Source organism: Chiloscyllium plagiosum, chromosome 3, assembly GCF_004010195.1.
Source record: "Chiloscyllium plagiosum isolate BGI_BamShark_2017 chromosome 3, ASM401019v2, whole genome shotgun sequence".
Taxonomy (NCBI): domain Eukaryota; kingdom Metazoa; phylum Chordata; class Chondrichthyes; order Orectolobiformes; family Hemiscylliidae; genus Chiloscyllium; species Chiloscyllium plagiosum.
In genome coordinates, this window is record NC_057712.1 from 34183737 (window position 1) to 34199071 (window position 15335).

General features: G+C 38.7%; 1 protein-coding gene across 5 annotated transcripts in view; it reads right to left on the reverse strand.

Moving 5' to 3' along the window:
* Positions 1 to 15335, reverse strand: part of lrrc1 (leucine rich repeat containing 1) — a 256326-nt gene that overhangs the window by 206418 nt on the left and 34573 nt on the right. For all 5 annotated transcript variants that reach the window (XM_043679472.1, XM_043679482.1, XM_043679464.1 and 2 more), the window contains exon 2: positions 791 to 908. In XM_043679472.1, coding sequence (XP_043535407.1) covers positions 791 to 908 — 118 coding nt within the window. The remainder of the gene's footprint in view (positions 1 to 790; positions 909 to 15335) is intronic.

Sequence of the window (15335 nt, forward strand, 5' to 3'; positions counted from 1 at the left end):
GTGGGCAGGGGGGGATCTCTGAAATAATTCACCTTCACCTCCAACAGCCACTAGCATCATCTCTTGTGCCACACACAATTACAACCTGCAGAGAGTTTACCCCTGCTCTCAGATTTCAGTTTCAGGGCTCTTTGATATAATTATTCAAATATGGCCTTGATGTCAAAAGCAGTCACTTTCACCTGACATCTGAATTAGAAGAAGAATCCCTACAGTGTGGAAACAGGCACTTCAGCCCAACAAGTTCTCACCAATCCAAACAAGCACCCCATTATTCTACATTTACCCCTGACTAATGCACCTAACGTACATATCCCTGAAAACTATGGGCAATTTAGTGTGGCCAATTCACCTAACCACACATCTTTCGATTGTGGGAGGATGCTGGATCACCCAAAGGAAACCCACGCAAACACAGGGAGAATGTGCAAATGCCAGACATTCACCCGAAGTTGAAATTGAACCAGAGCCCCTGGTGCTGTGTGGCAGTAGTGCTAACCATCGCGCCACCCAAGACTGGGTCACGTACATACTTTATTATTTAGCATTGACAAAGAAAGGTAAAATAACAAGAAGTTAAACACAGTGTTGTCACTTTATAATAAATGACCAGCATTGCTTAAAAATTAAAAGTTACAGATTAAAAAAAGCAAAACCTAGACAAGGGAAATGAAGACAAGAAAGCTGGGAAGATGGTAAAGACTGAAGGACTAACTCATTCGAACTGCTCAGGGAATGTTGTCAACAGTGCAGTATCATTAAAAGTAAAAACCTCATTCTTATAAATTACCATTTCGAGACAGATCCAATTCGACTAACAGCATGAAGTTTGCTATTTCTGGAGGAAGTCGCTGGATTTCGTTGTCACTTAGTCCAAGTTTTCGTAACTTCACCAGTTGGAAAAATGGCTGAAATGAAAAAGAAAGTTCTGGATAATTTGAAAAGGCAAACAAAACTGCAACCAATAAAAGTATTGCAAGCTTTTGTACCCAAATCAGCAAACTTTCAAAACCCCTAAAGTTGACAACTTTTTTGGGTTTTGGACAATATAAATGGAAACTGCTTGGCAATGACTGCTAGTTAATTAACATGAGAAGGTCACCTTTCTTCCTTCATTGACCATATTTATTGTATCAAATTAATTTATGCCGCTGACCTTTTGCTAGCAGGCAAGCATTCTAAATTACCTATTCACACATGAACTAACCAGTTTCTCTAAAATCTTCTCAACAGACTTAAAGATCTAGTGTCCTGATTTAATATAAACAAAACATTTAACTGAACATGGTGGCTGCCCACTACATCTTGATCAATCAAAACAAACCAAAAATTGCTTTTCGTCGGTCAGAAGTCTGTGCAAATAGACTTTGTTTTTAAGTTACTCATTGAATTAAGAGCATAAGACAGTTACAGTTAATGTTGGACACAAACTGTAACAGGCACTACATGAAATTGTTCAAACTTGACAGCTGTGCCCTCAGTCAGTGCTGGTAAACTCTCAGTCTGATATACACTAAGAAGCTCTACTCAGCTACACCTGTAACAGCATCAAGAACTGAAAATGAAAATCCCTCAGCAATTCTTGCGTTCATACAATACTTAATCCTTTTGAAGTTCAAGCAAGTTATTTTATAATAGCAGACCCCACCACACCTGGTTATAATGATCAAAATAATGGTGGATACCTAATCATAAAACCATCAAGTTTGACCACACAAACCACAGTAAATGTAATTGCACAACAATTTCAGGGAGCAAAGAGAGAAAAACAAATCCGTTGGTTCACAAATACTTGCCATCTTTTGGAGTGAAATCAAGCATAGTGAGCACCCAAATCAAACTCCCAACAATAAACTGGTTCCTTACAAGCGTATCACTACTTTAGGAAGCTCGGTCTCAATTTGCTATTATTGGCAACACAAGCCAAAAATAATATATAATAGACACAAACACATGAATTTAAACCGTAATATTTTCTTTTCACCTTGTATTTAATTTTTCCTGAAATTCTCTGTCTGCTGAAATCCAATATATTCTTGGCCTGTCAATTTTTTTTATTTTACCTTGTATGTGACATCTCCTTTACCATTTTATGGGAACATAAGAACAGCCATGGGCTATTCAGCCCATCACACCTGCGTTGCCATTTAATTACACAATGGCTGTTCATTCACCTCAACATAACTTTTCCACGCTATCGCCACATCTCTTGATGTCATTAGTCTCCAAAAATCTGTTGATTTCTATCTTAAATATGTTCAATCAGTAAGCTTCTACAGCACTCTGTTATACAGAATTCCAAACATTTGTCATCAAGTCAAAATATTCTTCATCTCAATTTTAAATAGCCCAGCCCTCATCCTGACAATCATATCTCCTCTAGATACATCTTTTGTTTCTTTCTTTGTCCTATTACCATTCCCTTTAGCCTGCAAAAGCCACTGCCTTCTACCTTATTGCAGTCTTTCCCTTTGTTCTTTGCTTTGTTGTGAAAGCTTTGATTACATAAATACAAGAGCGTTTAACATCAAAAGTGGCTAAATCTGACGAAATGCCATTGGAGATTTCAGAGGGTTAGTAAAAAGCAGTGCTTAATTTTTAAACACGAAAATGATTTGTGTTTAATGGATTTTTGGTGCATTTAATTTCAGAGCTATCAATGAAACAATTAATCCTTTATGTCAACAGGCTGTGTTAACTAGCAAACTGCCAAATTAAAACAGCAAAAATGTACATTACTCATCTGAATATCTCTGTCAAATTCACTGCATGAAAACCAATTATCATCCCATTCAATTTTGAAGTCTTGTTTATTCAAGTATGATGCTAGATGTCTCTTCATTTCTCTTTCACTAATTAATAGATGACACCACATCTGTATTCTAATCTGGATCATAAACAGACATCATGCATGGCTAGAAAATTTGAGTACTGCACAAGACAACGATAAAACTACATTATTTGTCTATACAAAAAGCATGATAACAGGGAAAAGAAAAATTGAGGAATTTAGAGTTGTGTTCACTGCAAAACCGCTGGAAAGAAATATTTTTTCACAGAGGGCTAATCAGATTAGTTTTCACTGGTGTTTAGAGAATTTAAAAGACCATAATTCTGACATTATATAGTGCAAGATCAGCTTACAAGATCCAACACTTTCATTTGAAATTACTCTCTCCATTATTCTGACAATGTTTTCTTGTTTCAAGTTAAACACTCCAGTTCTCTTGCCAGGCACTAATAGGGGATATATCAGATATTTCCGATGATACCAGAAATAAATAGGTACACATGATCAGAAAGCCCAGGTGTCTCATGAAAACAAAAAAGGCTAAGGGATGATCTACTAGAGATCTTTAAAATTGTGCAAGGTTTTTATAAAGTGTACAGACGGAATGTCTCCTTTTGTCGAGAACAGCAGAAGAAGACATCAAGAAAAGTAGTCACTGAGAAATTTAAAAGGGAACTCAAAAGAAATCTTTCATCCAAAGAATAGCAAAAACATAAATTATAAATCACAGGGATTATTTGAAGCAGATATAATGCTTAAATTTAAGAAAAAAATAAGATGAGCCTATGCAGAGAAGGGAATAAATATTTACAATGGGACATTTAGATACAAAAAGATTTAGATGCAAGTGAACATGAACCCCAGCATGGACTTGTTGGGCTAAACAATCTATTTCTGCAACAGAAATCCATTGTGAAATAAATTAGTTAATACTTTTGTCAAAAAGGATGTGAGGATTTCAGATAACAGTGCTCAATTCAGAGTATTTTAGAGTGCAAACAAAAACAAAAACAGGGACAATGGAGTGAAAGAGCGAAATCCGTTTGAATATATTCCACTACTACAATAATCTCTTTACTATTTAAAGTCTTCTGCACAAAATGAGGCCTGATTACACCACACTTACAGGAGTTATACTCGAGAGGGTTCATGGTCAGTAAACAAAAAAAAAAATTCTGTCAAGACCTTAACTTTAGAATGATATCAACCAGTGATAATCCATCCAAGCATTAAAGTACATTTTATCCACATTAACAAGAGATGCAGTTAATATAGCAGTAAAGGATGAAGCAGGAATGATACTGGATAGGATAAAAGGACATAAAGAAGTGCACTCAAAGTAGAAAAGTCACTCAATCCAAATGAATGAATCCTAATTTGTTGATGAAATATGCATTGAAATTTGTGGAAAACGCAGCACAATTTTTCAAGACTCTTCTAGGTTTGAGGACAGTGCCAAAAGGACTAAACGATCACAGGTATTAAAGATGTGATCTCTTTTTAAAAAAAAGGTCAAAGCGGATTTAAACTAAAGTGGGGGGGAGAGACAGGGACCCAGGGAGATAGTCAGGAAAGAGATCAGTCTGAGACAGGTACAGTTGAGAACAGAAGCAAGTCAAACAGTCAGGGCAGGGAGGGACAAAGCAGCGAACAAGGTAGGACTGATAAACTAAACTGCATCAACTTCAATGCAAGAGGCCTAACAGGGAAGGCAGATGAACTCAAGGCATGGTTAGGAACATGGGTCTGGGGTATCATAGCAATTACAGACAATTGGCTCAGGGATGGACAGGACTGGCAGCTTAATGTTCCAGGATACAAATGCTATAAGAAAGGGTAGAAGGTCTCACGGAGGGCGGGACGGAGGACGAAGGGCAGGACAGAGGGCGGGGCGGGGCAGGGGGGCAGAGAGGAGAGGGAATGGCATTTTGGATTAGGGATAGCATTACTGCAGTACTTAGGGAAGAATATATCCAGGCAAGTTATTCAGGTGAAACTGAGAAATCAGAAAGGGATGATCATCTTATTGGGATTGTATTATAGACCCCCTAAAAGTCAGAGGGAAATTGAGAAACAAGTTTGTAAGGAGATTTCAGTTAGGGGATTTTAACTTTCCAACCATAGACTGGAACTGCCACAGCACTAAGGATTTAGATGGAGAGGAATTTGTTAAATGTGTACAAGAAAATTTTCTAATTCAGTATGTGCACATACCTACAACAGAACATGCAAAACTTGACCTACTCTTGGGGAATAAGGCAGGATAGGTGACTGAGGTGTCATTGGGGGAGCACTTTGGGGCCAGTGACCAGAATTCTCTTAATTTTAAAACAGTGATGGAAAAGGACAGACTGGATCTAAAAGTTGAAGTTCTAAGTTGGAGGAAGGCTAATTTTCAAAGTATTAAGCAAGAACTTTCAAAAGCCGATTATGGGCAGATGTTAGCAGGTAAAAGGACAGCTGAGAAATGGGAAGCCTTCAGAAATGAGATAGCAAGAGTCCAGAATCAGTATATTCCTGTCAGTGTAAAAGGAAAGGCTGGTAGGTGTAGGGAATGCTGGATGATGAGAGAAATTCAGGGTTTGGTTAAGGAAAAGAAGGAAGCATACGTCAGGTATAGACAGGATAGATCAAGTGAATCCTTAAAAGAGTATAAAGGCAATAGGAGTATCCTTAAGAGGGAAATCAGGTGGGCAAAAAGGGGATATGAGATTGCTTTGGTAAATAGGGTTAAGGAAAAGCCAAAAGGAAGTTATTAAATACATTTAGGACAAAAGACTAACTAGGGAGAGAATAGGGCCCCTCAAGGATCAGCAAGGTGGCCTTTGTGTGGGACCACAGAAAATGGGGGAGATACTAAATGAGTATTTTGCATCAGTGTTTACTGTGGAGAAGGACAGTACATGGAAGATTTACAAATTAGGGAAATAGATGGTGATATCTTGAAAAATGCCCCTATTACAGAGGTGGTGACGCTGGATGTCTTGAAAGGTAGATAAATCCCCAGGACCTGATCAGGTGTACCCTAGAATTCTATAGGAAGCTCAGGAGGTGATTGCTGGGCCGCTTGCCGAGATATTTGTATCATTAATAGTCACAAGTGAGGTGCCAGAAGACTGGTGATTGGCTAACGTAGTACCACTATTTAAGAAAGGTGCTAAGGACAAGCCAGGAAACTGTAGACTAGTGAGCTTGACATCGGTTGCAGCCAAGTTGTTGGAGAGAACCCTGAGGGACAGGATTTACTCATATTTGGAAAGGCAAGGACTGATAAGAGATAGTCAACATGGCCTTGTGCATAGGCAATAATGTCTCATAACCTTGATTGAGGTTTTTGTAGTACAAAAAGGATTGAAGGAAGAAAGAGGGGTGGACGTGATCTATGTGAACTTCAGTAAGGCGTTCGACAAGGTTCCCCATGGGAGACTGGTGAGCAAGGTTAGATCTCATGGACTACAGGGAAAACCAGCAATTTGAATACAGTACTGGCTAGAAGATAGAAGACAAAGGGTGGTGGTGGAGTGTTGCTTTTCAGACTTGAGGCCTGAGAGCAGAGGAGTGCCACAAGGATTAGTGCTGGGTCCACTACTTTTCGCCAAGAATATAAATGATTTGCATGTGAACGTAGGCGGTATAGTTAGTAAGTTTGCAGATGACACCAAAATTGGAGATGTAGTAGACAGTGAAAAAAGATTTCCTCAGATTACAATGGGATCTTGAACAGATGGGCCAATGGGCTGAAGAGTGGCAGATGGAGTTTAATTTAGATAAATGCACGGTGCTGCATTTTGGAAAAGCAAATCAGAGCAGGAGTTATACACCTAAAGGTAAGGTCCTGGGGAGTGTTGCTGAACAAAGAGACCTTGGAGTGCAGGTTCATAGTAGTCCCTTGAAAGTAGACAGGACAGTGAAGAAGGTATGCTTTCCTTTCTTGGTCAGAGTACTGAGTATAGAAATTGGGAGATCATGTTGCGGCTGTACTAGACATTGGTTAGGCCACTTTTGGAATATTGTGTGCAATCCTGGTCTCCTTCCTGTCGGAAGGATGTTATGAAACTGAAAGGGTTCAAAAAGATTTACAAAGATGTTGCTAGGGCTGGAGGATTTGAGCTATAGGGAGAGGCTCAATAGGCTGGGCCTGTTTTCCCTGGAGCATTGGAGGCTGAGGTTAATAAATCGTGAGGGGCATGGATAGGGTAAATAGACAAAGTCTTTTCCCTGGGGTTGGGGAGTTCAGAACTAGAGGGCATAGGTTTAGGGTGAGAGGGGAACGATATAAAACAGACCTAAGGGGCAACCTTTTCATGCAGAGGGTGTTGCATGTATGGAATGAGCTGCCACAGGAAGTAGCGGAGGCTGGTACAATTGCAACATTTAAAAGACACGTGTATGAGTAGGAAGGGCTTAGAGGGATATGGGCCAAGTGCTGGCAAATGGGATTAGACTAGATTGGGATTTACCTTCTGCCAGCCACGAGGGAGATTACATCAGCATATTGCTTTATTGAAATGAAAACAAACCTCTGTCATCTTAATAATTAATCTGGTTTTACATCATGACTGCTTTTGGGACATTAAAATGTACACTTTGGTTCCTGGGTTCACTGACAAAATAGTTATGCTTGAAAATGTAATTTGCCACAAATGAAAGGATGCTACAGAAACAGAACTTTAGACTTTCTTTTCACATGCTGGGCATTTTACCTAACTCAAGAGTAGAGTTTTGGATTAAATGGGCTTTCCATGACTAAAACGACATTTTTCAGTGGTTTAACATTGTGAATGGATTAAAATAGGCAAAGATTGGCAATCAAAATGTTCACTCACAACTGTTAGACTCAATCCAATGCTTACCATGTTGGCTATCCATTATCTGTTTCTTGCTCTTCAAGTTTCATCTGTACGTCAGTGGCAAAATTTCCAATCAGTCAAATGTTGTTAGTTTAAGTTCTACTTCAAGAACTTGGGAGAATAACCTAGGTTGCACTTTCAAGGTCAAGCTTTTAGAGATAATAAACTGATAATAATAATAAACATATAATAATAAAATAAGCCTGTCTACTTTCTCATAAAATGTAAAAAAATTGCACTACACTATTTTGAAGAAGAGGAGAATTTGCTTCTGGCCAATACTTAACCCTCAGTCAGTACAGAAAAAAAGACTACCGAGTTATTATCTGACTGCTGTTAGAGGGATGCTACTGAGTGCAACTTATCTGTTACACTTCCGATATTACCAGTAACTATACTTGGAAGTACTTTATTACCTATAAAACATGTTGGAGGATCCTGAGGTTGTAAAGTGCTGTAGAAATACAACTTATGCTCAATTTCTGTCTTTCACAATTCAGCGAAGCTCACCAGCTTCTACTGGCTCCTGACCCTTGAATATTTTAAACTTTTGTTCCTCACACTCAGATTTTAGTCCCTTCCTCACCTGTGACATTCTGTACATCGCCCATTCCTTTCAATACACTTTTGTGTTTTTGTTTGGCAAGACCCTAATCTCTAATTATTTCACTGCACCCTTCTACCTACCATTTTTCTATTAAGATCTTCTCCAAAACCCACCCCTCAGACCAAGCTTGTCCTGTTTCCTCCTTTTAATTGGCATTCATTTTGGCCTGCTTACATTTTCATGAAGCACAAACACATTACTCTGTAGCTGTGTTGATTAGATTGCAACAAGACCATGATAAACGTCAAACTACAAAACTAGTCTCTGACAAGTCGGGACCAATCCTGCAGAAAATTTACCAGTTTGTTCATGCTTTACAATTATAATGCATTCTATTTTCTTGAAGGATTAGATATTGCTTATCCAAACCAAAAGAAAACTGCACAAAGCATGTTCTGAAGCCCTTCAAATCAATCAAAATGGACTTTCTTCAAAAGTGTAGATAAAGGTTTAAAAATGATGGCAGTGAATGAAAACATTAGGGACATCAATAGCAAGGTTTTCGGCAGAAAATAGCTACTGAACTCAGATGCAAAACAAAGAAATCATACACATGGGGCTGAATTATTAGTACAGAACCTTTTGAAGGATGCCCTATTTTCAATTATTGGCAGAGAATACCATGACGAGTGATGCAGAACCAGCTTCCGTCACTTCATAGATCACATTTCTTTGTCATGTCTGATGTATGTTATTTTACAGTAATACATATTATGGTCCTTGAAGCTAAAAAGTAAAAACAAAAGCATTGCCTTACGATTTATAGGAGTGACCTTGCAATATTACTGAGTCTTTAGCCTTTAAAATATGGATGCTAAGATAAAGATTCAATATACAGACAATAAGACAAATGAAGTGGTACTCGAGATTGCAAGAGCAAACAAAGTTCTTAAAAAGTGTAGTTGAACAACAACCATCACAGAGATGTTGCAGACAAACTACAGTGGGAGAGAGAGGATGGCACGAGATGAACAAGTTGTGGAATACCATGGCAGCAGATCACCAGGCAAGAGTAGCTAAAAGCAGCAGCAGCAGCAAGAGGAGTTAGCTTTCAGCAGTAGAACCCACAGTTCTAGCTCACTAAATGCAGTCGGGATATGTGGATTATACCTTCCGTCAAGGTTTAATATTACTACAGTTCAGATTTAAATTCAATCTTAGATACAAACTGTAGTAAAATATGATTCGTAGATGCCGGTGTTGGACTGGGGTGTACAAAGTTAAAAATCACACAACACTAGGTTATAGTCCAACAGGTTTAATTGGAAGCACACTAGCTTTCAGAGCGACGCTCCTTCATCAGGTGATTGTGGAGGGCTCGATCGTAACACAGAATTTATAGCAAAAATTTGCAGTGTGATGTAAATTCAGTGTTACGATCGAGCCCTCCACAATCACCTGATGAAGGAGCGTTGCTCCGAAAGCTAGTGTGCTTCCAATTAAACCTGTTGGACTATAACCTGGTGTTGTGTGATTTTTAACTTTGTAGTAAAATAGTTATGCTTATAAAACTATCAATAAGATACTGGCAATTTTTTAAAAAGTGTGCTAAAAGGAATAGTTCAGGAAAATGCACAATAAATCGATTTTAAAAGAATCAAATCTGAAATCACATCATCCCACCCTTCTCCCCCAATTATTTCCGAATGGCATTTCTACTGCACTAAACATGTCAGTTATAGATTTCCAAGATTTTTAAAAAATTTATCCTGAAATCACAGCAGAAGGAATGATGATAACATGCAAGACTTCAGTGCTAAAATACTACGAGAATTGACACTAATGATGTACAATATAAAGTTTATATAGATTTGTAAAGTAACTGAAATTCTAACTGAGGCAGGGAATTCAACACTAAGACTGAATAAGAAAAGATATTACTGATGTTCTGTTGTCAACCCTGATGAATGTTTCCCAGCTATTGATGACAAAAATAAATTCAGCCATTTGTTACAACTTCCAGTTGCATTGCACTGGCCTGCTGAGAAGCAACAAGTGACCTGATCTGGTGGTAAAATCTCAGTAATATCATACATCCATACTCAAGCTGAGCCTTTGCATTTGCACAAAAATAATCATATATCAATGCCATAAATAACCTCGTTCATCAATATAACTAAAGCTTTATCATCTATGCATGTAGAAAATCAAGACGACATTGGAAAAAAAAGAAAGCTTAGCATACTCAGCATAGCATTATCTGCAAAATAATGCCCAAAACAGAAGGGTATTTAATAATAATCAAGGAAAATGTGACACATTCACAAGTCACAGCACGGGGTGTTTTCAATCCTTCTCAATAATACGAGGTAACAAATCTGATTTTACTGATGAATTTCAAGCCTAAAGTGGGGTACCCTTTATCCACATTGACTACAACTATCTTGCATAGAGTAAAACAAAATTTAAGCATGTAATTCAAGGAAGTTATCTTGGTCAACATTTACAAAACACCTGGATTTTATCAAGACAGAGTTAGAACATTGGACTGTCAGCTCTTCCCCAAAATAGGGAACAGGCAGCTTTCTGGTTTGAAAATAAAAAACTTGACAAGAATTAAAGTGCTAGAAACTACATCAAGGCACTCTAATAAATATGAAATTGGCAACATTATTACCGCCAAGTGTTAGAATCTCAGATACTATCCTTTAGAAGTCCCAACATTCATCATTCAACCATTCTCCAACTCTGCACCTGAACCGAGTACTTTTTAATCTGTGGAACAATGAGGCAGATAACGTTGATTCTACAGATGAAGGAAGGGCAAGTGGTCATGAGACAGAATATGTAATATTCAATAAGCTCGGTGTTGGCATTGGTCGATTGATACGAAGCTTCACTGACAAGACACCAGATAAAACCAAGGAGACAGTCAATTAAATGAGAAACTTTTAGCAGCAAAAGCAAAGCAGTCAATCACTTCAAACAAAAATAATCTGAAAACCTTCTGAAGAATATTGGCAGTAACAACTGCTGCCAAGAACATAAAGGAAAAACAAGTTAGAAAGGTGACTTCTTTTAAACAAACCGGAAAAGAGAAATTGATGTCAGTTAAGGCAAAATTATCCTTTAGGGTATTTCCCAACAGTTACACTGAAAGCAGGACAGTTTCCAATATGTTTGAATTGAGAGAATCTTGAAATATAATGGGTTCTTTCACAACTGGTTCAAATTTCATAAAAAAAATGCAACTAAAAAAAAAAATGAGTATTTGCAAAGTAGATTCAGAAATGTTGCCAAGTGCCAACTCTCTCTCCCCTCAGATGCAGCTTCACTCAAGTTGTTCCATCATTTTCTGTTTTATTGGGCTTCCAGCATCAACTGTATTTTGGTCTCATTCCACCAATAACGGTGCTTTAAAGATTATTCATAAGTCCAAGGGTCTTACCAAGGACTCAGAAATCATTGATCTTTGAAAGAGGCATACCCAAATCCTATAAAATGGATATACAATGTTGCATTACAATTGTGAATCTTTAGTCTTTGAAGTATAAAATCTCAATCTGATTCACTGGGCCTCACTATGCAAAGTAAGAATTATCGTGGAAGTTATTTTTATTCCCCGACTATCCTAGGGTTATGGACTGTTGCCCAAAATGTACAGTTAATGGGCATATGTTTCTTGTTACTGGTATCCATTGTCAGACGATGAAACGGAGCCACTGCCCTTATTATAAAATTAATTGTTCTGGACACTTGATCAAAAACAGCCATTCTTCTCAACACACCTATAATTCAGAAGGGATGAGGAACTTCAGCTATAAGGATAGAAAAATCAAGCACCTTCTCCTTGTAACACAGAAGACTAAGGGCTAATTTACAACACATTGTATTGAGCATAACAACATCCCAAGGTGGTTTATGACAGAAAAAAATTAGAAAGCATAATTAAATGTTGTTCTTAACATGACGTTTTGTGGCTCAAGAACCAAAAGTTTGGTTTAAGAAGTTGGTGCATCTTAAAAAGAAAACAAGGTAGAGAGATTTAGGATGAGAAATCCAGAGTTGAGTGCTTTGAAGGCATGGTCACCAATAGAGGAGGGATTAAATTAAGACTGTTTAAGAAGCCAGAATCAGAACCATAGACGTAATGCTAGAAATTTAGATTCGAGGAGATTAAAAAGATACACAAGACCGTGGAGAAATTTGCAAATGCTGTAGAGACATTGTATAAACAAAAGCTGAAGTAGTCAATTCAACAACAGGGGTGATGAGTGAAAGAGACTTAGCTTGAGTTAGAACAAGGGCAGCAGAGTTTAGAGAACTAAATTTACAGAGGGTAGAACTTGGAAGACCAGCCAAGAATGTTTTGGAATAAACAAATATATGGGTCACAAAGGCACAAATGCAAGTTTTACCAAATGAGGTGAGGTGAGGTGAGGCAGAGTCAAGTGACACCAAGGAGGAAAGAGAACGTGAGGACTGCAGAAGCTAGAAAGTCTGGGTCTAACACTGAAAGGGTACAAGTTGGCAGTCTTTGTGATGGCACAGGAATAAACATCATGCAATACCCAGTGGGAATACAACTGTACTGCTTTCATAGGAATGTACAGAATCATTTGATGGAAAAAGAAAAGTTCTCCTTCTGACATCCTTGCAGTTGAATGAAAGAATGATAATGGAATTGATGACAATGTGGCTATCAATCTCCAATCGTTTAATCTATAACATACCCACATGAATTGCACATAAACTGCATCTACATGTAGACAGATAGTGGGCATAAATTGAATGAAAATTTGCTCCCATATAAATATACACAGGATGCAACTACAACCGTTAGGTTAGCAGAACGAGAAATGTGCAACCAAGTTACAGAAAGTGTTCCGAAATTTCCAAAGTTCTGAGGTTCCAAAGCAATCTTTTCCCCTCGCACAGTACATCATGTTTCATGTTCCTGATACACTGCATTGCCCCAGCTATAATTTTCTGAAAGAAGTCTATCTAATTTGCACCTGTGCAACCAAAACAGTTACATCCTGTAAATTATTGTCTTTTGTCACAGACAGGTGAATGGATTGCAAGACTTGCGCAAAAGACAAATAAAAAGTTCCAACTGCAATTCACTGTCTGTAGAAGTGACCATTCACAGTGCCACTGACCCCTTTGTGTGCTTCTAAGGTTTGATTATCATGGCTAGATCACAAAATGCAACAATAAGGCAACTAATTATATTAATTACCTGTGACTGAAATCTTTCATAATATTATAAATCTAACAACTTTTTGAACACTTAAGTTTATGGCTTATGGTGAGACGGAACTTGAAGCTTTGGTGAGCTCAACAGTGGATGCAGAATACAATAAACACACTAGATTCTGCATAAATATAGCTGAACATCTGTAGATTGCTTATGAATCTTATTTCAAACTCTAAATGCTGTCCACTATCGTTGCTGCTTGGTACGTAAAATAGAGTCATAGAGATGCACAGGACGGAAACAGACCCTTGGGTCCAACTCGTCCACGCCAACCAGATATCCTCAATAAATCTAGTCCTATTTGTCAGCACTTGTCCCATACCCTTCTAACCCCTTCCTATTCATGTACCCATCCAGATGCCTGTTAAATGCTTGAAAGCCACTAGCTGTTGAGGCAGTGTCTCATGCACCAGGACTATAACCTGGTGCTGTGATTTTTAATTTTGTCCACCACAGTCCAAAACTGGCAACTCCTAATCACTTTTAAATGTTGTAATTGGACAAGCCTCCACCTCTTCCTCTGGCAGCTCATTCCATACATGTACCAACCTCTGCGTGAAAAAGTTGCCCCTTAGGTCCCTATCAAATCTTTCCCCTCACACCCTCATCAAATGTCCTCTGGTTGTGGACTCCCCCATCGCAGGGAAAAAGACCTGTATAAGGTCACCCCTCAGCCTCTGACATTCCAGGGAAAACAGCCTATTCAGCTTCTCCCTATAGCTCAAACCCTCCAAGCCCGGTAACATCCTTGTAAATCTTCTCTGAACCCTTTAAGTTGCACAACACCCCTCCTCTAGGAGGGAGACCAGAACTACACACAGTAATCCGATATTGGCCTAAACGTGTCCTCCCAACTCCTATACTCAGTGCTCTGACAAATAAAGGAAAACATACAAAATGCCTTCTTCACTATCCTATTTACCTGTGATTCCACTTTCAAAGAACTATGAATCTGCACTCCAAGGTCTCTTTGCTCAGCAACACTCCTCAGGAACTTACCATTGTGCATAAGTCCTGCCCTGATTTGCCTTTCCAAAATGCAGCACCTTCCACTTACCTAAATTAAACTCAGTCTGCCATTCCTTGGCCCATTGGCCCATCTGATCAGGATCCCGTCGTACTGAGGTAACCTTCTTCACTGTTCACTACACCTCCAATTTTGGTGTCATCTGCAAACTTACTAACTATACCTCCTATGTTCCCATGCAAACCATTTATATAAATGACAAAAAAAGAAGTGGACACAACACCGATCCTTGTGGCACACCGCTGATCAGAGGCCTCCAGTCTGCAAAGCAACCCTCCACCCTCTATCTTCTACTTTCGAGCTAGTTCGGTATCCAAATGGCTAGTTCTACCTCTATTCCATGTGATCAACCTTGCTAAACAGTCTACGATGAGGAACCTTGTCAAATGCCACACTGAAGTCCGTACAGATCACGCCCACTGCTCTACCCTCATCAACCTTTATTACTTCTTCAAAAAACTCAATCAAGTTTTGAGATATGATTTCCCACACACAAAGCCATGTTGACTATCCTTAATCAGTCCTTGCCTTTCCAAATGTGTAAATCCAGTCCCTCAAAACTCCCTCCAACAACTGTCTATAGTTCCCTGATTTTTCTTTACCACCTTTCTTAAATAGTGGAATCACGTTAGCCAACTTCCAGTCTTCTAGCACCTCACCTGCGACTATCGATGATCCAAATATATCAGCAAGGAGCTGAAGTGAGAGATGGCACAGGGCAGGGTGACACTAGGCACAGAGATACACAAGATGGCTGCTAAGCCATAAGTTGGCCACTTGACACACAAGATGGCTGTCAGACCACAATATGGAGAGAGACAGCAAAGCAAACACAGATACTGCCTGGGGCCACCTGGATG